At 40.5% G+C, this 26470-nt stretch overlaps 1 protein-coding gene across 1 annotated transcript; it reads left to right on the top strand.

Moving 5' to 3' along the window:
• Positions 1 to 903: 903 nt before the first annotated feature.
• LOC121529150 (jupiter microtubule associated homolog 1-like) lies at positions 904 to 25946 on the top strand. Its single transcript, XM_041816873.1, has 5 exons — positions 904 to 1092; positions 9935 to 10077; positions 20106 to 20254; positions 22199 to 22229; positions 25376 to 25946. Exons 1-5 carry the CDS (start codon positions 1037 to 1039, stop codon positions 25516 to 25518), a joined length of 522 nt encoding a protein of 173 aa, XP_041672807.1. The 5' UTR covers positions 904 to 1036; the 3' UTR covers positions 25519 to 25946.
• Positions 25947 to 26470: the final 524 nt, after the last annotated feature.

Below are 26470 nucleotides of genomic sequence, written 5' to 3' on the forward strand. Positions count from 1 at the left end.
TCATTATTGCCACTTTCACCCATTTTTTTGTATCTTTTCATGATTATTCAGGGTTTTTCTATTAAAGTTTTCAGTGTTTCTTATGTCCTTGCTATGAAGTCTGACATTATTTTCCTAATCATTAAGTTCAGTGTGTCGATCCATATTTGTTGGCATTACTAATAAAAAGGTAGTTCTGTTTTTTTTTTAAAGAAAGCTACATTGTACCAGAGCATAAATAAAACTCATTTTATGTTGGTTTGATAAGAGTGGTTATTATTTTGTTTAAAATAAAATACTGTTATCATGACCGTAATTTTGTTGAACTCCATGGACCCCAGTTTAGCTGGGCCCCAGAAAGCTCTCCCCTTATCCCCCTCTTATGGCTGACCTAGATAGTGCAATAAAATGGCATAAAATAAATAATCAATACATGACTTGGGGCAGAAGATCTGCAAGTTACTATTTTAACCTAGTGTGAATATATAGTCTGTTTCTATGTGTTACACCTTGCCTTAGGACATGTCAGAATATTGAAATGTTATACTGTGACTCAAGTGAGAAAGATCTGCTGGCTCACATTTGAGTTTGCCCTGTAGTTATGAAGTTCAGCGGCTAATTTAAAAGTAATTCTCCCCTTATTAGCTATGACTGCTCTACGCTAAAAGGAGTAGGGTCTCTCATTTTTCCATGCCTGGGGCCTCTAAATGACTCAAACCGCCCCTGTGTGATCACTGACATGAAGCCAAAGACCTGCCATCAACAAGAGAGCCGGTCTCAGAGGTTCTGTCCAATGAGAAGCGCGTTCTGTGACATCCCGTCCAATGAGAGGGGCGTTCTGTGACGTACCGTCCAATCAGAGCGGGCCGAACGCTGGTGGGCTGGGTCTGGTGGGCTGGCACCGCAGAACCAGCAGATCTGCTCCTCGTTATGTTTTTCAGTGTCGGGTGGAGTCTGCATCCTGTCGCATCTCTGCGGGGGAAGGAGGAGGATTTTTTTCTATTACTTTCTCATTGACTATTTGTTCCTGCCAATACATCGAAATTAGTCCCTAAAGATGACGACGACGACCACTTTCCAAGGAATGGACCCTGGTGCTAAGAGCAGTTCCAGGTAAAAGGAGCTGAAAACGCCTATCGGAGGAACAAAGAAGTGCCTCAGATAGCAAACGCCTCTTTTTCTGCTTCAAGGCTGCCTGCTGCCCGACGTTAGCCCGCTGCTGGCTGGATTTAGCTCAACTGGCACATCTTGCTAATTAAGTTAATCTTATTGGGTGACTGATGCTCCATATAAGTTCGTTGTTTGGCCTGTGTTGGCTTTGTTGATCAATGAGGTGTTAAAAATAGAAATTAAGAGGAGCAACCTGGAGGGGAAGGGATGTTTTTCACCTTTTTGTAGGTAGGGCTGGGCGATACGTCTAGTTTTTAAGCTATGCTGCTATGTACTCGGACGAGATTCAGAGTTAGGAAGCAGTCATTTTGATTCAGAGAGCATAGATGTTAGGCCTAATGCTCAGTAAAAGGAATTTCAGAGGTAGCCCATTGACAGAAATATGCATATTTAACCTCAAGAAAGCCAAGTAGAAATGTTTAGTAGACTTAGGAAATTTACTCTGTAGTTATTTTATCTCATTTCAGGGACATAAATGAGTAAAATAACAGGGAATTGATGCCACATCAGCAAAAATAGAAATCTTAAACATTGTATACAGGGTAATTTGTTGTTTTTAACTATCGAAATGGCAGTAAAACTCCTACAAACTTGTCCAAATTTTGCAATCTTGTTGGCAACACTCAAAAATAGGCTTGAACTGGAAAGGAGAAAAGATTTCCACCTAGTTTTTACACTTTTGGCAACATATTTGTGCAATCTTGGCAGCAATTTCTCCCTTTTTGTCCCAAAAATATGGGTGGAATTTGAAAAGAGCAGAGGTTTCCACCAACTTAATATTTAGTGCAATTTAGACTGCAGTATCTCAAATTTTACCAAAAAATATGCTTGGAGCTGGAAAGAAGTTTTCCTAGTTTTGGTTACATATTTGTGCAATTTTGAGAGCAATTTCTCCCTTTTCATCCAAAACTATGTGTGAAATTGGTTTCCACCCACTGGGAAGGAGTTGCCAACTTATTTGTGCAATTAAGGCCGCAATTTCTCAATTTTTTTTAAAATAAAAAATATGCTTGGAGCTGGAAAGGAGAAAAGGTTTCTACTCACTTTTCAAAATGTTGCGAACATAATCGAGCAATTCAGACAGCAATGTCCTCCTTTTTATCCAGAAACATGCATGAAACTGGTAAGGAGAGTTCCCACCCACTTTTCCTGAAGTTGCAAACATAATTGTGCAGTTTAGACAATTTGTAGGACTTTTGACTGCAGTTTTATACATTCAGAGTGATAAATTAACCATTATCTGGTGTTAAAGACTTCTATTTTTCAACATGTTTGTGCAATTAAGTCATCAGTTTCTCCCTTTCTGTCAAAAATTTTCACTGACCCGCTAAGAAGAAAGGGTTTCAAACCACTTTTCCAATTATTGCCAACATAATTGTGCAATTTAGACAGTTTTATTATGTTAAAATAATAAAGCAATGTTAAAATTATGAGTTTTTGTCATTTTGGGACCTGTTATTTAAGAATATTTAAAAATTAGAGAACTTGAATATACAGGTGTATGTGTTCAGTGAATAATCATTATTGCCCAGCCCTATTCAAAGGTTACAGCCAACTGTCTTAACGGTTTCTCTTGGCTGCAGGAACTTTTCTAGTAGTTTCCAGTCACAATGATCTGTAGATGTGTGGGCTGCTCTTTGGAGTCGTGGATGAGTCTAATCTAGTCCTGATTGTGGATTTTATTCCTCTTTTCCTACAGTTTTACCTGAAGATTAATGCTGCAGATGTTGATTTGAGGAAGGATCCCAGACTAGACATTTTGCGTCTGCTCGTGTCATTAAGGTCATGAAGGATATAGCTCATCACTGATGGTCTGAGTGAAGTGAAGGTTCTCTGTTGTAAAATATATATAGGGTTTTTATCTTTATATAAATGGAAAAAGAGCTAAATAGGGCCACTCATCCTCCAGGCATGCAGTCATATCTTTCCTGTAAGTGATGCGTCTCGTCTGGATGCATTCCTGCCACTTAGCAGGGAAAACAATGTGAGGAAAATGACTGAAATTATGGATTCTTAACAGATTCCAGGGCTTTTCTTTGAGGAAACCTGTGCTATTAGCCTTTTAAGAGTCAGCAAGTCAAATCTCGGTCAGTCATTAAGCGTTTTGAAGCCGCGTGCTGTTTTCTGATGATGTGGGGGCTTGGGTGGGGGCTTTGAGCCAGCTAAGCCGGTAAATCTTTCCTTAGCTCTTTGCTTTTGCTCCTTAAAGCCGTTTTGACGAGCTGCTGTTCATTTCTGCTCCTGGCTGACCAAAAGTGATCCTTTCAGGAGCAACTCGAGCAGAATTAGGCGGAAATCTTAGTAGGCCATCAGAAAGCCTCCCACCCTGCCTTATCAGACGTGCCATCTTCGGCTCTGTCTGCCCCAGCTCCACCTGCCTCGAGCTAGCCCCTCAGCTACTGAGCATGGGCGCTGTTTTATTGATATTATTTGCAGTTTCATTCTAGGGTGGGGTCCAGTGCCAGGGAGCTTAAAGCTTTTCCCCCATTGCAATCCGCGTGGAAAGCATGAGCTCATCCCCTCTGGCCAGGAGGTGAAGTCTGGTTTAAGCATTACTGTCACAGCCAAGTGTGACAGACACTCGCGTGCTGTAGGGCTGGGCAACGTATAGAGATTTAAAGATAAATCAATAGATTTTCAGACAGTGTAACAGGTAAGACAATGTTGAGTATATTAATATAGATTATGTTGCATTGAAATGATACTAGACACAATGCTTAGTAAAAATGGTGCATATTGACCACAACATAACCTATTTAAGATCTTTAGTCTAAATTTAGTGTAAATTTTATTTTTTCTAAGGAGTGCTAATATTATTAGTAATTCTGAGTAAATAAAAATATAAAGATTATCAAGTTTATGTTTGTTTTGATACCACCAGTCATTAAAATTATGGAGGTTTTATCATTTAAAACACAAAAACATATTAAAGCATATAGACCTTTTGCACCTGGCAACACAGTGTTTTCCCTTCCTATCCCAGATGGCAAAAACAACCTGTTACTTACTGGATGCCAATGCTAAATGAATTTTCTCATCTATAAATCCCTGTGGTAATCTAAAAAGTGCAGCTGGTTGGGAATCAGGACCACAACCCAATTTTTAAAAATGTTCAACCAGTCAAATTTATTTAATGAAAATGATGCACCCTAATCTTGCGCCTTGACAGGAACAAAACATGATTTAACAAAGAGACAGGGTAAAACAATCACATCATTACTAAAGGATATGCATGCCGAGATTTTATTTTACTTCATTTTCCTGAGACAGCATGGAAATTCTACAGGATATTCTGTTATCTTAAAAGCTTAGTTATTCAGGGAGAGGGACATAAGTTGTAAATCTTGAACAAAAGGCAGAAATTGACTGTTTATCACAGGAAAACCTAAAAAAATGTGCTGTATGTCCACTTGTGGCTTTCATACGTCATAGACCTTTTACCACATATTTTTCTAGCACACAATCGCAACCCACTGGAAGCAGCCTCACAACCCACTTTTGGGTCCTGACCCACCAGTTGAGACCCTCTGGTGTAGTGCACATTTTCTACAAGGAAAGAGCACTCAGAAAACTCGGCCTCTTATAATGCATAACTAGAAACGACTTGGCAAGCTTTAGAGTCACCACTCAGAAATGTCCTTTTGGAGGTTTTTAATTTATGGGCATAGGGAGCAGACAGACCACGATGAATGTTTTTATACCAAGAACCACAGCATTAACACTTTTACAAGAGTGAATCACTTGCTTCAAGTACAACAAGAGACTGCAAAACAAACATAGTTGAAGACGCTGGTGTGTAAGCAGTTTCTCTGTCACACACACTGCATATTATAAAAGGCATCTAAACCCTTCATCCTGCACAGGTACAAAAATAAGTAAATAACAGTGATCATAAAGACATAGTGTCAATGACACAAAACACTAACCAGGACAGGGTTGATAGCAATAGACTATAGACAAATGACTAAAATGTTTGTCGACAGCCCTTTTTTCATGAGAAAGACTCAACTAAGACTAGCCAAAATAGATCTTTGGTAACTAAAACTGACTAAAACAAGTTTAGTTTTTGTCAGACCTTCAAAATCCGTGATATTTCTCCACTGTGGGTAAATCTATCCAAATACAATACATTGCAGCTATACTGCAGTAGAAAGCAGGGACCCCAGGTTTGGCAGGGTGCAAAGAAAACGCTGCCACAATTTGGTACCAGCTAAAGGCAAGAGAATAAATGCTTGGACTAAAAGTGAAGACTAAAATTTTAGAACTTTTTATGGACTAAAATGTTCTTGAGTTTTCGTCGACTTAAATTATAACAGGTAGAAATGGCTTAAATGTGACCTAATCTAAAATGCATTTAAAGACCAAGACTGAGACTAAAACTAAAATTGCTGTCAAAATTAACACTGCTACAGAGGTAGCTAGAGTAGCTATTAGATAGCTGCAATGAAATTTACAAAGCGTGCCGTAAAAGCCAGAATACAAGTCACCTTTGTATATAAGCAACAGTCTGTTTTTGAAATTTTTGAAAAGAAGAAGAAGGTTCAAACTCTTTTCCTGTGCAGTGATTTCCATTTAGTTTAGCAGAGACAACGTGCAGTTTCTGTGCAGTTGTGTTGCTCTTTTAGTACAATCTGCTTTTGCTAAGCAGAGTTTCCGCATCTACAAGCCAGAATACGGTAGATGAGCTCTCAGTGATGAGACAGACTTGCAAGTCTCTCTGTGTCTGCCACCTTTTGTCCTTACTGAGAAGTATTCTGTGTCAAACCAGCACTCCTAAAGAGTTTATTTACTTAGCAGTATACTTCCTGTCTTTTTTTACATGCACGGTTATGACCTAACAGGGGGAAAAGCGGTTAAAAAGTGTCATGTATTCCGGCTCAGCAGCGTAGCAGCCAGCCTGCTTGGAGGACACAGGGAATTGGGATGAATTTTTAATCATGTTAAGCCTCTTGTAGTCTGTGATGGTGGCAGCAGGTACACACTTTCAGTAAAGACGCTGCGCCTTTGCACTTTATACTGGTATACGAGTCGTCATGGTATGTAAGCCACAGGCGACTTTTTAGGGGGAAAAAGTATTAAAAGTGTGGGTTATATGGTTTATTTTACTGTAAATATGAGAATATTTCTTGCCATATCCCATGGCAATATCTCATTTACAATAGAAGCGCTAAGTGGGCTTATACTAACACTAGCAAACGCTGGTGTTATGGTTTAAAATGTGACCTTGTTTACTGGTGACCTTTGACATAATGAGGTGTTAAAAACGACATAATTTTGCATGCCCTTTTTCGTGGTTTTCTTTTAAATACACGTCTAATGAGCGTGGTTTTGGTTTGGTTTAATGTAAACAGGAGGTTTTTATGATGACAGCTAAGTAGGCAGGCTTCTCTGTACAGTTTTAGCCAGTTTCTTTGTTAGTTAGCACCCTCAGGGTGACTCAGCTCATTTGACTTAATCATTGACCTCTGTGTTAGGTTGGCTCAGCCTATAATGTTAGTTTCTGTTAATGTTATGGCTCACAAATACACCATGAATGTAATTATTCACTAAAATGCACAGAAGCCTCAAATAGATTCCAGTAGTTCCACCATTCACTGTGGTGAGTGACACCGTGGTTGTCACATGTCTGCAACTGGTCAGTTTCTTTTCAGAAAAGATACATTTCACCAGTTAAAAACTTGGGATATGATCCATGTTCCCAGCCTTACTGCGTAGATATTAGCCTTGGTAGAGAAAATCTATGTCACTACAGTCGATGCAGAGTGGACTTCCCTGGTCTATTTCTTTCTTTTAAGAGCTGGGTTGTTTTTTGGCCTCCATCTGCCTGCCTGGCCCTCAGACAGCTGCTCGGTGTGTCAGCTGGTGGCTTCTGGGACTCTGAGGAGAAGGAGACTCTGCTGGGGAAAAAAAGAGGGAGGGGTCCAGCAGGGGCTCTGCAAACACATCAGTTTTTGTCCGTCCTTCAGCCCAGCTAGGAAAAAGAGTTTCCCTACTCATTATCGTTCCACTTTTGTTCAGCTTGTGGCCGAAGGAATGTCGGAGCAAAGTGGGCTTTGTTTGCCGTGCATGCCGGTCTCCTTTATTGTTCTGGAAAAGTCCATTTATTAGGTGACCTACATTAGCTGTGGACCTCAGGCTTCTCACCTCTTTTGTCTTTCTTTTGACCCAAAGGGGCTATCAAATTTAATTTACTCATTTAATAATTGTACAACAAAGCTTCCAGGAACTGACACCATTCCCTTGTGTCATTGCAAAGGAATCTGTATGAGTGGAGGCAGCAGCTAGCCAGCTAACTCTGTGATTATGTGCGAGGGGAGTCAGCTGCCGGGCAGAGATTGTGGCTGTCTGTCTGACAGGCTGACAGCCGGGGCTTAGAGAGCAGAGACCTTGCTGCTAGCCTGTGTGATTTTGAGAGACTGGTATGTTTATAAAAGGTTTAGGGTGGAGTTGCAAGAAGGCCGTAAGTCGCTCAAGGCGTCCTCGTGGTATATTTGACCATTGTTTTTTTTTCTTTGCTTTAAAAGCCTACTAAATTACTTACTTGTCAAAGATGGCCAGGAAGAAGTATTGAATTAAGTCAGAGTGATGTTCATCACAACTATTTTGATTAAAATTGAGAGTACAGTTGCTATTATCCCCTTTTCTGCATGAATTTCAAATGATTCAATAGATTTGTTGTGACGATTTCAAGGGGGATTGGTACCAAATACCAACACGAATACAGAATCGATACTAATGCATCCAATACCCACCGAACCAAATAATAACCCAGATATCTACTTTTTTAGGTACCACTCATCAAATGTCTGAGCCAAATGCCTATTATTGCCCTAAACTCTGCTTTACTTTTGGTACAAGCAAGACATGTCTTACCTCTTACTTGCAAGGACTGAAACTTCATGCTGTTAAACTACAAGGTCACAGCCTGGCACAAAGGAGTTGTTATTCCCACTTAGAAGTATGAATTCAGGCATCGTTTAGGCCCCTGCGCCAGTTTGAAAGCATCAATTTGGCACCAGTATTGGAAAAACCAACCAATACCCAACCCCAGTTTTCATACCAGGCACAACTGATTCATGTTCCTGGGTTTAGTCGCTCCTCCCTTCCCTCTCCCCCTTGGTCTTCTTCACATTATTACCATATCTCCATACCAAAGCACACTTTCATACATACACAGAAGATACGCATTTATTTGGTTTGCAGATCCGCCACGAAGAAGGACAAAGAAGAAGCTATTATGGTACCCAATTGTGTTATCAACTGGGTGACATACATTTATTTTCTGAGCTGACAGTAAAGTCCAGTCTCCTCCTTTTGTTGGTCTTAAGATGCCAACAGAGACCCTCTTTCCACTTCCAGAGCCAGTGTTCAGTCTGAAGGATAGAATGGATAGTATGTAGATATCATGAATTTTGAAGAGACAGGAGACATTTAGATATTCTTCTACAGCTTTACTGACTGATGAGTACCCTGTACTCGAGCATGGTTTTACATCTCTCAGACAATGCTCAAGCGCATGTGAAACATTTCCAAGATGGTCTCTTTAAGCAGACTTTGTCATGGATCCTGAGTGTGGTAGGCTCGTAATCTCACCCCCAAACTTTGGGGTTAGATGAACTTGGATCTGGCCCCGGGTCTCTAATGGCAAACCACCCAAAGTGGTTCCATTTTACTGAAGTAGTTGACCTTTCTAGTTAGACAACAGCTGCCTTTCTGTCATCTTAAGTTGCTGTCTTGCTTGTGACAATATGGTACTCAAGTAAAAATAATGTTACTTTGGTAGAAATTTACGTAAGGAAAAAGTAAAGTTTAGGGATACACAGGTGCATCATGGCATGCAACGTGGGCATGAACTGATATCAGTTACAGATGTTTATTTCGAAGTGGGATACACCCTAGACTGGTCATCTGTCGATTGCAGGGATGATATATAGACAGACAACCAGGCATGCTCACACCTACGGTTAATTTAGAGTCACCAGTTAACCTAACGAGCATGTCATTGGTTGCCAGAGGAAGCCGGAGTACCTGGGAAGAACCCAAGCATGCACAAGGAGAACATGCAAACTTACAAAAAGACCCTGACTGGGAAGCAAACCAGGAACCTTCTTGCTATGCTAACTGCTGCACCACCCAAAACATCCTCTGGTTAAATAAAATAAACAGTTTTGAAAATACTTCAAAAAGGGAGCAGGCACCTAGTGGTTTAAGGCGTGTCCCATGTACATGGTCAGCCTGTGTACAAAAATAAACCTTAAAGAAATATAAGAAGTACTTTAAAACGCACATTAAAATGTTTCTCTATGACAGTAAAGTGAATAAAAGTAGTTTCTTTCCAGCTCTGCTTGCTTAGGCTCTCTCTGCTCCTCACTTAAATTGAAGTGAGAGCTGTTTAGGTGGGAGGGGCTAAGCACATGCTAAAGGAAGGGAGAGTTTGCTGCAGGAAAAACCCTGTAGACTAAAATTGCACAACAAGTCTTGCACCAAAATAACTTCTTAATTTTTATGATCAGAGAAAGCCAAATCATGCCTGAAAGTGAAACTTGATCAACTGCCCAGCATTTAGTGAAGTCACGCCATTTCATAGCGCTCGCCATACTGACAACACCCTCTCTAACTTTCAGTCAGCCTAGAAACAGACAAAGAGGTGGACCTGATCGTCTCCTCTCTCAGCTGACAACAACACACTAGCTTGCAGTAAACATGTTTGCAGCCTGCTTCTTTTAATGTTTGCCTGAGCAGGATGTCATTAAACTATCATAATGTGCCATTTCTTGCTCTTCAGGGTACTACGACCGCCAGGTGGGGACTCCAGCTTCTCCCTCGGCTCAGATGAAAACACCACCCCCCAGCGTAAGAACAAGATGGCCTCCAGCATCTTTGCAGAACCTGATGACCCTCACGCTCATCGAAGGAACAATCCACCAAGTAATTAAATCTAACACCTACTTTAGCTCAGTTTCCATGAAGAGCAACAAAGGGGTGAATTTAATACCCAGGCAGTGGTTTGTACCAATGGGGCATAATTGCTCGTATATGGGCATGTTTAATCCTGCCAAACAGGACACAGCTACCAGAATCATCAAGTAAGCAGAAAACAGCAGGGAAACACTCTGTTATTTAGTATTTTTCCATTTAGGCTGTCAGAAAGAACATCCCACAAGTATGATAGCCAAAAAGCCCCGGAGTACGTGGATAAGGGTAATTTGAATCCAGGCTTTATTAAATGGAGCTGAGGAGCAGCTCTCAGTGGAAAGAAATAGGTCAGTTAAAAATGTGTCAATTGGTGAAACGTGTGGCCTTGTAGAGACACCAGGGAAGTTTTACAGCACAAGGAGAGGGAGAGAAACGCAGCAGCGGATATGGGACCTTTAAATGGCTCTGAGTCGTCAAGGTCACTGGAAACACAAAGCCACAAAGGCTTGAATTAAAAATGCATGTTGTCCAGCTTTATTGCATGTTCCAGTGTGTTTAGAAAAGCACAGATAAAGCTTCAGCCAAACAGAATTCTCTCTTAGGAGCATTTTATTTATTGCTTGTACTTAAATATGGATTCTTTTGTGCCCTTCTGGGCAGTGTTTAGTCAAATCCCCATGCAATTTCAGATTGATGCACATAGTACAATGCAGCTAGCACTAGAAATCTGTTTCAATCCATTAAAATTAAATGGAGTCCACTATTCCTCTGTTAATGGGTTTTATTTAGGTTAAGTTAAGGTATCAGTTTGAAAATTACTAATCCTGCAAGAGACTACTCAAGGGAAAACTCACAAGGCCACTATTTAGCATGTGTGTCCTCCTTTGTTCCAGTATAAATCACATCAGATGATATTTAGTGAACTGTAGAAAAAGAGCAAGCCTTAGGTTCATGCAGCCCTGAATCTATGAAGGAGTCTATGCACAAAGCCTGACCTACATCTCTAATTTAAATTCACATCAAAACTCTGCCCTGTGATTGGTCAGCTGGGTTGCATCGGGTGACTCTAAGGCTAAAGTCTGCAGGCTTATTGTGTTCACTGTGAGGTGAAATAAATGCCTGCAGACAATGAACCAATTCATTAAAACCTATTCATGTCTCTTCCCCCCTGTTCTTTGCTTCAAATAACTCAGTGACTGTGCAACCCTTATCCTTAATTGTTTCCTTCCTTTTCTGCTTTGCAGTAACTGCAGTAAAATCAGCTGATTCTCAATATTCACCAGCCACAGCTCCAACAGAACAAGCTTGTTTTCTGTCACCATGGGTTCACGTACACAAACAAGCAAAGAATGTGCCTGTAGGACTGAGAACTGGTGGTATAACTAGCATGGAAATCTCACTGCCCATAAGCATTCTGGTGAAACACTGGAGAGAGGCATGAACATATTAATACATAAGTATAATAGTGCTCACCAAAACAAATGGTGGTGTCTCAGCTTATGTTGCATGCATTTGCCTTCTGCTAACAATGACAAAGGAGTTGTATGTAAAGGACCATCAAGGGCTAAATTTAAATTAACATTAGCTACTGCAGTGCTTTGCTTTTTCCCTCAATCTTGGACGCCTACATCAACATACTAGGGTTGTCACAATATCAGGTGTTATGTCCCCGTCCTAGAAGAAGCTGGACATAACAGAATGTGTGGCCACACTCCTTCCGCTCCCAAGAAAACCAGTGATAAAAGTAAAATCAAAATTAGGCAGCAGTTTAAATGGTTTGAAGCGAGTAATGCAAAAGAGAACAACAAAAGTGTCTACTCACTGCTGCTAAGAGCTTAAAGTTAAAACACAAATATTTTCACAGTTGTTTCTAACAATCACAAACTAAGCACTAAGGTACCAAATCTTGCTCCAAAGTCTACATAATCAGATTTAAAACTCGCAAAAGCTAAAGGTTCAAGTCACACAGAGCTGTTGGCTTCTTTTGAAGTGGCTGGTGAAGGGGAGAGTAGTCTGGAGAATTTAGCAGTGCAAGAGCCCACAACTGTAGCCAAACCCTGCATTGCAAAATAGTGACAAAAACATAGAGGCTTTCTGTGTAAAAAATAAAATGCTTCAAAAGATTTTAATAATGCTTAGTTTGAGTCAACATTGTTTTGTGGCCCATTTTACAGAAAACTTTATAAATTCCAGGGAGAAACTGTACCCATCTGTCACACTGTATAGCCTAGTTTCCTGGACAGTACAACCAGCGAGTTTCTCTTCCCAACTTCAACAATACTGAAATATCCCTTTGAGCTCTGAACTACATTTAAATATTGGTATTGGCTAAATGTAAAACCTCGCAGGCAACCTGGCATGCCAGATAGGCTCTTTCACCTCTTTTTAGCATAGGATTTATTTAGGATGATTGGCCAAATGTTCTGTCACATTCATTACAGGCCAATCAGAGCAGCACTTCTTATGGCGTAGTTGTCTTGTGCGGACCTGGAGCATAATCTACCTAATGTAAGCTCGACAGACAGCCGTTATTATTGTTAACTATCAGTGGAGCCAGTTGGCAAATCAAACTCTTACCGTACTTTGCTGTTCTTTTAATAAAACTGCAGCTGTAGCTGTATCCACACTGGTTTCTCCTCCTGTTACCATTGCAGTACAACTAAACCACACCCTTAGCTCCCTACCCTGTCACCTTGCATGACTCTGACTGATCCATTCATTCTCAGACTGGGCACACATGTTTCAGCTTGAAGCTTTGCAAGATGAATCTGTCTGGAGACAGATATGGAATCTGACCAACCCATCAGCTTTAAAAGGTTCTGCAAGGGCAAACTCCTGCACTCTCTCTTAATTTCACAAATGCATTGGCAACGTTTTGTTTTGGAACAACCTAGATGCATCTTAAGGTTAAAAAGATGGCTGAAGATCAGTTTTCTTTAAATCAGTGAAACTTTTCAACACTGTGCATCATTAAAATAACAGAGATTATAATTTATTATTTTATTATTAATTGTATGTGGTATTGAAAAATACCAAATTATCAACACATTCAACACCGTTAAACTGCATCAGGCTGCAAAACACAGCTGTTGTGGAAGCAGCACAGCAGCTGTAGATCAATCCATGCACAGTCTTGAGAAATCATCTGAACAGCTAAATTAAGTTCCTCTCATGATTAAGAAGAACTTCTTTTTTAAATCCAGATAATCATGGATTCTTAACAAGACTTTTAACTTTGACATTATGCATGCATTTTTTCCTATTTCAAGCCAACTCTCCAGGGGCTTTAAGTCTGAAATATTTAAAAGTACAGCACAAAGAGGAGAGTTCAACCCCTGCAGCAGACGGATTGCTTTCCAGCTTGCCGCCGTGAAGTTACTCACAAGCCAGGCATCACATGTTTTCACACTGGCCTCTGTAGAAAACCAGTAACATGGTGGATCAAATGTCCTGAGTGTGTGGACGATGAAGAATCTACCTTAAAATCGTCTCTGCAGCCGGTGACCTCTGCAGCCAGCAGCTGCTCACAGGGCAGCGTCTTCCTGTTTGCTTTGTTTCTCTTGGCTCTGGGTCAAGTTTTTGGGAAGTTGTCTCATAGTTGTCCCACTTTAATGGACACAGCTGGGTAGAGTATTTGTTTGTGCCTGAATGAGTGGTGTTTATTACTATAGCAGGCTTTATAAGCATTGTGCGATCTGTTAGACCTTGGAGTGAACTCAAGTTGTAATTGAACAGGTTTGTTTACTTTGGAGTGCCATTTTGTGCAGATCCTTTTCAAACACCTTTTATGTGCTCAGTATGTGCCTCATTCAGCTGAAATGATGTGCACTTTGCTGCACATATTTATGCTCTTACATGCCAAAGCCTTCAGCCTTTTCAGCCTTGTGCACTAACAAGAAATTATCTTTGCATTCCCCTTTTATGGAAACCGAAGTCAAAGGAAACATGGAAAAGATATTAATGGCACAGATGTCTTATTTGAACTTTGCAGATATAGGAAATAGGGCTTGTTTTGTATTTTAGACATCTAATTCAGAGCTCAAAAAGTGTGCAGCATTGCATGCTCACTGTCCAGACTGCATCAGTTAAATATTTAATCTCTGCCGTGTGAATTTCAGTCTCCCTTTGCAAAAAAAAAACAACAAACATCTAGAGATTTAATTTTGAATGTAGAGAAACTGTGGAGCTTTGTGCTGACAAACCTTTTACAGCCTCCATGTTGATACAACTCAGAGCATGACATTTCAAACACTGATATGAATATTATTAATGTGCTATTAACTATCACCACTTTGTAAAACAAGCTACTAAGCTCTGCTGAGTAAAAGAAAAGTGAAAGAAAATCAGGAAAATCTTCCTTTCAGACACTCCTGGGGCATTGTCATCTCCTTAATTCCTTGTTCCTTGTTTAGGTTGCAGCGATTCATGAAATCAACATTGTGATCAGCAATATAAGCCCTGTTAACAGACATCAGCACATCAGTAAATAATGTGACATCAGCAGAAATCAGTGGCAGATTTTATCTGTTGTGTAGTATCGATTTAATGCTGGAATGAAGCACACATGCCTGCTGATTTACAGAAGAGGGTTTTTTTTGTGGCAGAAGACAAACTCACTTTTTTCAAGAGGAAACGGCATTCTTGGAGTGTTACACAGAAGGAAGGGATCTAATCTTCAGCGTCAGTGCATTGGTAATGCCAGCAGAGAGAACAATAGGAACAGAGCGATGGGGGAAAGCCAGACGCTGTGTCTCTTGCAAGGACACTACAAAAAGGCTCAGTAAAATCTAGCTGACTATCCCTGACGCTCACTTCACATGCGGTTAGGACGTACTGTCAGAAAATGTGAACACAGTCTCATGTTTAGTCAGTGGTGTTAACTTCTATGATTTCACAGGGACTTTCCTCTAAAAGAAAAAACAAAACATTTATAAGTGTTTGAAGTCTTCTCTGGGGATTGCCAAGAGTTATGAGTACATTAGATCTGGAAAGGCGTGTGTTTTATTTAACAGAAGGGGTTATCTTTCAGAGCTGTGAAAAATGAAACCTACTTCTATGTGAAGCACGTTTGAGTGGGTGTATCCTTGATTCACCCGATATGAAAGATCTGTACCTTTTTTTTGTTATTTGGAAAGGGATAATGCAAAAACGGGGTCTTTTGATTAGGGATGCATAATGTTATCGGCATGATAATAGTCTTGTTTAAAAAGTTTAGAATCGTTATGGGCAGATATTAAAATTTCTGCCAGGATTTACTGCATATCATATCAGCATTGAGGGTCGAATATTAAAACAAAAAATTAAAGTCACATTAACAAATGTTTTTAAGATTCTAAGAGATGGACTGGAGTCACATGATTTTTACCTCCGCCAAAGAGGTTATGTGATCGGCAGGGTTTGTTAGTTTGTTAGCAACATAACTCAAAAAGTTATGCACGGATTTTGATGACATTTTCGGGAAATGTCAGAAATGGCATAAGGAAGAACTGATTAGATTTTGGGAGTGATCCGGATCACCGTCTGGATCCAGGAATTTTTTTAAGGATTCTTTACTATTGGGAGATAGGGCTAATGGTGGAGGTCTGCGCTCTCTGAGTGCTTTTCTAGTTTTTGTATTTGTGGTAAAAATACCTTCCCTTGCTTCTCTGTAGATTTTTAGGCTGAACCTTTTATGTAATGGTATCAACATTAGCATCAGCTAAAATGAGTTTGTATGCAGCAAAAATCCAGTTTTGTACACCCCAGCATTTGATGTGAGTAACTTCTACTCTTGTGTTTTAGGGTGGATTAACCACACAGTGTCCTGTATCAGCACCTATCCTTCTTTTGTTTGTAAATTTAGTAATTCACCTTTATTTGACAGTCAAAAGAAGAAATTCATCAACAAGTTTAGAAATGTTTTTCTGTCTGCTTCTCTCAGGGCATAAATTAGAAACCCCTGCAAAAGCGTCAGTCAGTCCTTTGCTTTTTTCTGCCTTTGTCATAGAGGATAAGACTGCAGATAGAATTTAAAAACTGGGATTAGAGAATAGGGAATTAAATGCAGCAAAGTGCTGGCAGTCAGAGAGGAACCTTGGCTGCACACCTCAGGGACTATAGCGACTGTACATGAGGCGAGATGTAAGTAAAAGCCAATCCTCACTGTCAGTTTAAACTCTCCTCGGCTGTATCTGTATCTGCTCCTCCACAGATTCACACATGATGAAGCAAACACACCCTGACAGTTGGATGATAGGTAGCTAGATAAGACTGCACTCCTAGCTCATGTTTTCAGTATAGATTCGCTGGAAAATCAGTTCTTGCAGAATAAAAAAACCATATATGTAGAGGTTTTGGCACTGGTTTTCTAGTAGTAGTGCAGCTGGCATTGTTGTACTACATAAAGCATGTGTTCATGGTCAGGATTTCAGATTCCAGAGTTGTTGGTTTGTCAAAGCGTCTTCAGTGTGTGCCCACATGATGAGGACTCTGTAATCTGAAAGGAAGCTAAAACTACCAGCAGCAGCCTGATTGCTGTTCCTGTCTCCAGGCCCGTTTGTGTTATTATAGACACTGTAAACATCATGCACCCATGAGGGCTATAAGGTTAAGTAGACGGCTATATATTGGAGTGATGATAATGTAATGCATCAGTCTGGCTCATGAATCTGCTTTAATCCTCTTCCGTTTTCTCTTTGCTGCTCCCTACCCAGAGAATTGATCAGCCTCAGAAATGTGGAACCGGTAATGAAGGAGCTTTTGTTGCATGATCGAAGCTCTCAACTGTGCTGATTCACTCCACTCCATTAAAAACAATGGACACTCCACTCCTCATGACAAAGACGGCCTGTCCACTCCCCTCCCCAGTCCTCTGAGCCGGAGCTGGAGCTGGAGCTGGGCTGTTACCTTATGTGGCTTTGCTGAGCCTGCCTTCTCTCTGTTGGCCAAACGCTGTTTTAATGCTCTTTCTGCTGAAGGAGAAAGCAGCGCTACGGCGTTATGTGAGTTTTGGCACCAGAGATGTCTGCCTGGAAGTATTCCACTGTGTTTCTGGGTCTGCAGCAGACGCCCAAGCGGATTTGATGATGTCTCCTGTTGTTTCTCAGTCATTCTGTGTCGTGTTATTCCAGGCGAATTTCCTCATAAATCTGATGTTTTGTCAAATCTGAGGGGATGAATCTTGTGGTTAGCACAGTTGCCTCGTGGTTTGAAACATTTGGGCCTGGGGTGACTAATTGGATTAGCGTCCATATGGCATGACTCCATGAGCTGAAGACTGAGTCATGTTTTGTCATATGTCTCCTGTGTTTCCTGTCTAACTTCAGTGTAATCTATTGGCTGAGAAGGAAATAATAAAGTAGTCATGACAGCTAGTGTTAAAAAACAACCTCTGTAGGGGTTACATGACCCGGTTTAAATCGATTTGGAACCGAACTGTTCGAGCTAGAAACTTCAGTCTTTGGCATCTTAAAGCTAAAAATCGACATTTTCAAACATCATGGCGTGTTACGTCACATGTGGTGTAAAATAAAGATGCTCCGGTCACGGTTTTCTGCCATTATCAATCACCCATGGGTGTTTTTTCCCTTACTCTGTCGGTTTCAATGTTGATTTCAATACTGGATGAATATTTTCAACTAAAGGGACTTACTACAAAATTTGGAGGCTCTTACCTCAACTCCTTTTATTGAAGGAGGATGACTGACCTGTAGTAGCAGATTAGTTATAAATTCAGTTAGCCTGTGCTACACCATATGCAGTCCTTCTCTTAGCCACAGAAAATAGACTGGCCTTCAAAATAAAAGCCCCATAATCACCAAATCTTACAGTAAAAACAAATTATATTTTTAGTAAATTTTGGTGCTAATAAAAGCGGTCCCGTTGCGTTAATCGTGGTTAAGGTCCACAATTAGTGCATTTTTTTTTTAATGCCATTAATCGCATGCTTATTATCCCTTTCAACACAGCTCGGTGGACAAGTTTAACATCATCCGAACCTTTTTAATGTTGTCTTATTTAATTTTCAGTCCATGCCAAGTTCCTTTTTCTGCAGTTAAGTTCATGTTAGAATCTTAGATCTGCCTCAAAAAGTGGGTCTGCATCCAAACAGGAAGTCAGTAACTCTTTGTTTAAGAATCTAACAAAATTCACAATGACACCAAACCAATTTAATCATTGCATCAAAAGAGTGGGATTAATCGCAGTTAAAATTTTAAATCTTTTTAAAGCACTCATAACCCAGAATAAGATCACGTTACAGTACTGTGCAGAAGCTTTAGGCATGTTTGGGCCAAAAATTGAGGTTGAAGTAAGGCGTAGATGTGAGGAGCAAGCCCACCCTAGGGCACCATCAGGCAGGGAGGAGGATTGACACAACCCCAGTCATGCTCTGGATGTCCTTGCATAGTAATCTGTTGAAAAAATAACACACTCCACACCTTTCAGGGATGAGTAAGGGGTGGATGTGACAAGTAAGAGGGGTCAGGACCCCAGGACAGTGAAGGGGGTCAAGGGATGCTTTCAAAAAAATCAAATCGAAATATGAAATGGTTTATTATATCCAATTTTGTAAAAATATACTTAAAATTGGTTCAATTTAAAATCAAACAGTATCTGTTAAGTGAGATTTGAGCTTAAATGTAAGTAATTTGTACAAAAACTCCCTGAAATTTTACCTTATACTTTGTGCTGCAGTGTACACTTTAACCACCTCTAGTGAGGATTGGGCTCCTCGGTCTCTGGCGCTCTTATTCTTGGGATCATGGGCTGAGAACGTAGGGAACCCCTGGCCTAGGGTAGTAGGGTTGTTACAAACCCGTGGTCATGCTGTGGATGTCCAAAGAACCTGAAAACTGCTGTTGGTCTCCACGCCTATCACCAGGGGTGAAAAGACCCAGACAAAAGAGTTGCTGTCAAGCCTGACCTTGGCTGCTGAGCAACACGTGTGCCGACATCTGTCAGGCTTGACTCGACCCCCTACCCACTTACCTCCTCTCCAGCCCAGGGTTGTGGCACGTGGGACCCCATGAAGAATCCTTAGCGCCCTACATGCCTAAAATGTATGTGCATGACTGTATGTGATACATGGTCATGCAAAGATGTAGTAACCTTTTTTATTTTGTTAGTAATCAGATTTATTTTTATTCAGAAAGGGAAAATATGGATGGACATTATGGATGTAAATAAATGCATGGAAATCAATGATTATACTGTTTAAAACATTGTTGATAAAGATCAATGTCCAGACCCTGCAGATATCACCGTCTCCTCTAAAAAAACGATGATTAAAAAGTTGAACTTATACCTGGACATATAATCCTGCTGTAGAGAGGTGGAGATGCTTGTTAGAATCCCTGCTAAAACAGTAAAAAAAAGCAGAATTATGCCGGCACTAATGATTAAAATAACAGAATAACATCTGCCTCTGCGTCACTCCTACCTCTGCTGACTGCGGTGTGGCTTATCTCTGCTCCACTCTCAGATGTTCTTAAAGATCATTGAGAAAGTTTGCAATCTGTGTAAATTGTGCAAATAACTTTTTTTGTATGCTATAAAACCACAAAGCAGTTTCATACAAAATAAAGTTATTTTGGACTCAATCTTAAATTTCATTTTCATCTGAAGGAATTAATCACAGCACAGTTATCTTGTTTGTACCCTGTCAGGGAGCATTTTCTCACTAGTCATCTGATTAAACTAGTGTTTCTGGTGTTCAGAATAACTCAGAATTTTAGTATTTGGCAGCAGGAACTTAAAAAGTATTGCACAAGTCTGGACAACTATATGAATCTGAGTGGACATTCGTCTAACTCCCACCCATGATGAAAATACTGATTAGTTCTGCTTTTGTATATTTACCTATGAATAAATTTCATGACTTTGTTTATTCAGTTTTAATAGTTTATTTGCTTCATAACCTTCCAGGCTGTGTTTTACAAATTCCAGGACTGTGAATCATTTAAAGATCCACTCGTCACAATAAGAAAACCTATCAGTTACCCGCTGACTTGTTCCCCCAGTCTCTAATCTGTGTTTTTCTCCCTCCCTTTGTCTCTCCCCAGCTGGAGCACCAACAGGAACCCTGTGCGGGGAGCCCTCTGCCCCCCTGAGGCGCTGCCAGCAGCCTCTCCTCTTCCCCAAAAACCCCCAGCCCGAGCTGACCACCATCCACAACTCTGGAGCGGCCTTGGTGTGGACCCAGAGACAAGAGGTACGTGTCATTTGGAGCCTGTTTCCAAAACAGAGCTGCAGAGCACACGGTCGTAGATTAAGTTTAATTCCAAACAGTTCAGTGGAAAAATCATGGGGGGATGGATGACTTTATCCATCTATTTGAATCAGGCCCAGGAGGTTGTTTCGGTGGATATTCTCCACAGTGATCCATGTGGAGGTTTAATTTTTACCCCAGGGATCTGCCAGCCCACACTGTCTGACACGGTTGGAATTTATTTCACTGCTTGATTTATCCGTGGAGACGGAAAGGCACGAAGAAACAGGATATCTTTGACAATATTTAATGAGAAAGCAAGCCTGGAAAATAAAGACACAGCTCACCCACTAATAATGCATGATTCAAAGGGTATGGGATCTTCTTTTTAAGCGAGGGCTGCCACTATTCTAAACTTACATACTACCTAACATTTGAATAACATTGATACCTATTTGAACATAAAAATACCAAGTTGTAGGTGCCTGATATTGTGCAGTTTCTTGTTTCAGTCACCAGAAATTGTAATCAAAATCCTGCACACTGAATAGAATATTCAAAAATCAGTACATTTACATGCACAGTGAAGTTGAGCTGCAGTTATCGCTCAATTAGGACATTCAAGTGGTCACTGTCCTTGTCCCAGTATTCAAGCACAGAGGGAAAATTGATTTCTCGACAGGAGTGTGTCCACACTGTCTATGCAAGGTAGTGATTTTCCCCGTTCTAGCTTGTTACTGTTAGACCTGGTTCTGTTTGACCTTGCTAACAAATTAGCATGCTGCAAACTGCCTGTAAGTCAAACAGCAAGACCATGAACAGTTTCACAACTGCACATTTTCTCTCAGCTTGTGATGATATCTGAAGGGAGACCACAAAGCAACTTCTGCTTAATACGACTGTTTGATCCGGTCAGGTCAAGCACAGGGGTTGAAGAGTATGTGCAGGACTACTAGTCCCATTTGGGTCCAATGCAAGTGTAGATATAAGCAGCAGTTTATCCATTACCATCCACATTCTCGATGTGTGTTAGACCAACTTTGAGATATTCGATTTAGTACAGTTCTCTGTGTTTTTAAGTTTGTGTGCCAAAGGAACTTGAAATAAGTCATGAAATAACCTTTGCATTTGAATGGGCCCCCACTGCTCTCACTCTTGCTCTCTGCAGCTTTGATAAAAAAAAGACGAGGCAGCCATAGGCTTCAGTGCTTTCCTGTATCAGTACAAACTGGAGATTGTGTTGCATATTGTAAAGAAACATAAAAGTTAAAAAAAAATGACAGCCTTATTCAGAACTGTTCACATTTGCATCCTTATTCCAGTTAAGACAACTTTATTGATCCCATAAAGGGCAGTTAATTTGCAGTTCACCTGTGCCTACAATAATCAACACACAGATCAACAGAGATCATTGAAGGACCCCAGGGAACAAATGGTTAAAATACATGAACAGCATATCAGTAAATACACAGATATATGTCCCAGGAGTTAAAAACGTCAGCTGAAATGACTGCTATCTGAGTTCAGCAAATGTTTTATTAATGGTTAGTTTTAATCAGAGGTACCTATTATGTTTATAAGCTTTATGGTACAAACAAAAATTCTTTCTGAAGAAATGATCCATTGCCATTGTTGTCGACGAAGCTGGTATCATAAGACCCCCCTCCTCTCAATTTTGACTGGCCAGTGAGGGGAAAGGGAAATTGACTAGTGCAGTACTGTTTCAAAAGTTTAGCTTTTTTCAACCAAGAGTAGTGTGAGCACTGAGGAGTGTTTTTTTGATGCTGAGTGCTGACAACACTGGATTTGAATTTAAAATGAGCACTGCCAGTGAATTTAAATGACAGCTGTGGACACAAACCCTAATAGGACTTCAAAAGCAGGAAGACATATCTGTAAAGTTTTAAAGGTCTAAAGATCTAATCTGTTTGTCTTTTGTCATTGTAGGTTCCAAATGGCCAAGAAGCAGCAAACGAAGGTGAGCATCAATAGCTCTTCAGTTGTTCATAAAGAGTCTCTTTAAAGTCCTCGTCCTACTTTCACTATGTCTAAACAGCTGTGCATGACTTCCATTATCAGTGAATCGCTCCATGGTTCACTCTTCCTCTCTCTCTGTCTAAAAAAATCTGATTCTGGCCACTTTCATCGTCCCACTTTCTACCGACATACCAGAACTAATTTTTTTAAGATACAGTACACATGTTCTCCTTCTGAGTCAACATCACATGATCCCTTTGATGTGGGTTCTCCCTGTCATAGCGGTTCCATGTCTGTAGCGGAGCAGCTGTTCTCTGATGGCAGGTTTCTCTTGGTATGAAAAGCTTTTTATTACCAGGTGCATGTTTGTGTGAGAGCAGCTGGCTCCTCGTATAATGGAGGGTTCCACCGTTTCTCTCTCTATGAACATTGGAGCTCACTTATTCGCCCTGTCATTGAATGTGGAATGTATAAGTGTTTGAAATTACATTTAAAGAAACAGAACTCTCAGGGTAACAGGGTGGGCAAAACAAACATGCACCCTGTGCCAAAGATGGAGGTGAAAGAGGCCAAATACTAAGAAAGCTGGGTTTGCAAAGAGATGAGTGTGTTTAGTGTGTGATTTACAAAGAGAACAGCTGATTGTTTGTTAGCTGCTAAAATGAAAATACCCAAGACTCTTGTGCCTTTCTGAGAGGATAAGTGAGCTCTCAATAGCGTCTCCAAGCAGTCGTGACATTGCACATCTCAGCACTTTATTCTGTTATTTTGGTCAAATTTGCAGCCAACTTTTAGATGCAAATATAGGAGTTAAAAGTGCAGCTTATTTACCAGATTTTACAGTTGTATCCCACACATGCACAGCCCCAATTCCAAAAAAGTTGGGGCGCTGTGTTGAAAGTAAATAAAAAGGTAATGCAATAATTCATTAATCTCATAAACCCACATTTTATTAACAGTAGAACATAAAAAACATGTCAGATGTTAAAACAGAGACGTTTTATCGTTGGGGTTGTAGATCTTCAGTGTTAAAGAAAACCCTCTCTGGACTTTACTACATTTAAACCTTAGGCATATGTGGTCACATCAGTTTAGTTTGGACACCTAGAGTCCTTCATCGTAGTTACTCTGGTCTAATAGAATCACAGCTGCAGCAGAGGGCTCTTCTTCTCCGTTAGAGGCTGAACTCCTGCAGGATTCACAGAGTTAAGGAGACCTTCTGACTTAAATGTCACAGATAAGAGCAGCACTGCTGGGTTTTTTTTTCACATATTTTGAACATTTTTGTCAGCAGAAAGGACACTCAACCATCCAGAACTGGACTAGATGAGCTGCTGCTTTGAATGTTGTATTAGATCTAGGTTTATAACAGCAGAAATTCAGGCTACAGAGCCTCCTGCTCATCCACTGTCATATTAAACTCTCAGGCTTAGATTTACTAAAGCTTTAGTGTCTGTTTTCCAGGTGTGACTGTCCTCATTGTGCAAACATTTAATGGAGAGCTTTGCAAATAACAGGAGGAGAAATGTTAACTGAGAGCGTTTATGTATTCAGCTGGATTTACTGAGGTCACGCCATTTGTGACTTACAGTGATGAAGGGAAAATTCTCCGCCTCTGAACGGAGCACTGATGGGAGCTACAATACCCTCATTAAAGGCTGTAATAAGAGAAATAAAGTGCATTTAAAGCAGGCTTTTATACAAATAAAGCACAATGAAATAAAAGGCTTTTTATGAGAGAAAGAAAGTATGGTTGGATGTTTTGGTTTGTAGTCGAGCATCAGTCAGTGAGCTCTAAAGTCCTTTCAAATTACCAAACTCTTTTCAGCTTTCTGTGAAAATGTTAAAAGCACTCAGCTTAAGTGCTATTGAATACGTTTCATAATAACAAGAGTTTTCCAGGGGCCAGCATAAAAATCTGACTCAGGTTAGCTCCTTTAGTCCATGTAAAGTAAATTCAGAAATCAAAGGGAGAAAGAAGTTGCTGTAAACATGTGAAGACAGAACTACAGGTGCATCTTGAAAACTGAAACATCATGAAAAAGTTTTTTTTCCTGTAATCTAATTCAAAAAGTTAACCCTACTTGGGGCGCAAGTGGCCTAGTGGTGAAGGTGCATGTACACGAATGGCCTGGGTTTGAATCTGGCCTGAGGCCCTTTACCGCATGTCTCTCCCCCACTCTCGCCCCTGTTTCTGACTCTATCCACTGTCCTCATCTATCAAATAAAGGCACAAAAATGCCCAAAAATAAATCTTAAGAAAGAGAAGGTTAAACCTACATCTGTTCCAGATCCAGCACACACAAAGTGAAATATTTCAACACTTTTTCTTGTTTTATTTTTGCTGATTACGGCTTACAGCTCATGGAAACCACAAATCCACTCTCTCAGAGTATTATTTTGTCAAAAAGTTACATTTCTTGTCAGTTATTTCAGCCCTGTAAAGCTCTAATCAGCTGATCAACTCAAAACACCTGCCAAGGTTTCTGAGCCTTTATTCTCTCACTCTGGTAAAGTACACACAGCCATAATCATGAGGAAGACTGCTGATGTGACATTAGTGCAGGGTAAGTCAGAAAAGGTCACTGCTGGAAGGACAGAGTTCTCAGAGACTGTTTGAAGCTTATTCAAGGAGGATAAGCCACCAAAGGTCACTCCTGAAAGGGCAGAATGCTATTAGAGTGCTATGTCAAAGCATATACATGGAGGGTAAGCTACAGAGGGTCACTTCTGAACAGTCAGGAGGTTCTCAGAGCCTTTTTTAAGCTTATTTATGGAGGGTAAGCCACGGAGGTCACTGTTGTAAGGGGAAGATGTTCTCAGAATGCTGTATCGAAGCATATTTATGGAGGGTAAGCCACAGAAGGTCATTGCAGAATGTACAGAGGTTTCTTTTTTTATATTGACTCATGGGAAAATCTGAACTTTTTCATTACCTCCTGTGTTTTTCAGATGCACCTGTATGTTTATCTGAATTGTAGATTTAGACCCTTGAAAGTTTTTATGCATTAAGGTTCAGGGTTTTCTTGCATAATCCCAGCCCCTAATACAAAAACACTGAATGTCCTCCTCAGTTTAATAATAATTGAATGAAATGGGGCTATTTCTTTCGTTGTTTTAATGGCTTGTCTTTCGTTGATCCTGCAGAGTGTCCTGAAGACGGAGAACAGGAGGAGCATGAGGAGCAGAAGGAGACGTCACAGCCCTCCGCCCCGTCGGGAGTTGCCAACGCCACCGCAGGGGGCCGAAGAAACCCCCCTGGTGGAAAGTCCAGCCTCATCCTGGGTTGAGACCACTCGTTTTGTTTTGTTTTTTTTTTTTCATTCGAACGCTTTTTTATTTTTTAAAGATAAATACCCCCACCACTCTTTCCCTCCTCATCAAGCTGTCACCTTCCTCCCTCCTTCACCTTCCTCACATGTCGTCACATCCATGGACCTGCGTGTCCCCGTCCCTCCACCCTCAGACCTTTTGTTTTGATCCTATTTTCTATTAAAAAAAGAAAACTGTTGACAAAAGCACTTTATGTATCTCTCTCTCTCTCTCTGCTCCCCACCTTTCCATTTCAGCCCATCCTGTAGTGCATCGCGCCTGCTGGGAAAGGCATGACGTTTAGCTTGTCCCTCATTCTCCCCTGTTGTAAATGGTAAAGGAAAAAATACTAAAAAAGATTTGATGCGTGGATTTCTAAATACAATAAAGATTGATATGAATTTGCTGTGGCTGATTCTTTTCCCTTATTTCTCAAGGACAAGTCTTTTTAAATGGGGCTGAATATTATTCATGAAGTGGAGCCTAAAAACTGGGAGCACAATCAGGCTCTCTGACTGGAAACCAGCCGAGCTAAAATAATCACAAAAGCTGCTTCTAATTCTGCCAAATACTCAAAGTGCTCATGACATCACTCACAGGATATTTGGCTCCTCTTACCCTGTGTCTGAAGTCAGATAGGCGTTGCTTTTTGTTGAGAGTTTTCATGAAGGAGTTTCCAACAAAAGTGGAGTTCGGAGGGTGAAAACATTTCTACAAGATGTAATACTACCTATGAAACAAGAGCACTCGCATCCACAGAGGTCTTTATATGGAAAAGTTTGTCTTTGAGCTCATTTTCCTCTGAAAGCACTAGCAGAAAAAACATAAAGAGGATTGAGATTCATTCAGAGAAGCACTGACTGTGAAAATTAAGGCCAGTACTGGTACAGGTTACTCAGAAACACCCATGCAGATTTCTTCTAATACCAA

The sequence above is a fragment of the Cheilinus undulatus genome, linkage group 21 (genome assembly GCF_018320785.1).
Source record: "Cheilinus undulatus linkage group 21, ASM1832078v1, whole genome shotgun sequence".
Classification (NCBI taxonomy): Eukaryota; Metazoa; Chordata; class Actinopteri; order Labriformes; family Labridae; genus Cheilinus; species Cheilinus undulatus.

Coding starts and splice junctions, on each gene's coding strand:
- LOC121529150 (XM_041816873.1), top strand. CDS start 1,037: ATGACGACGACGACCACTTTCCAAGGAATGGACCCTGGTGCTAAGAGC. Junction 10,078..20,105: donor TCGAAGGAACAATCCACCAA/GTAATTAAATCT, acceptor GTCTCTCCCCAG/CTGGAGCACCAACAGGAACC. Junction 22,230..25,375: donor CCAAGAAGCAGCAAACGAAG/GTGAGCATCAAT, acceptor TTGATCCTGCAG/AGTGTCCTGAAGACGGAGAA.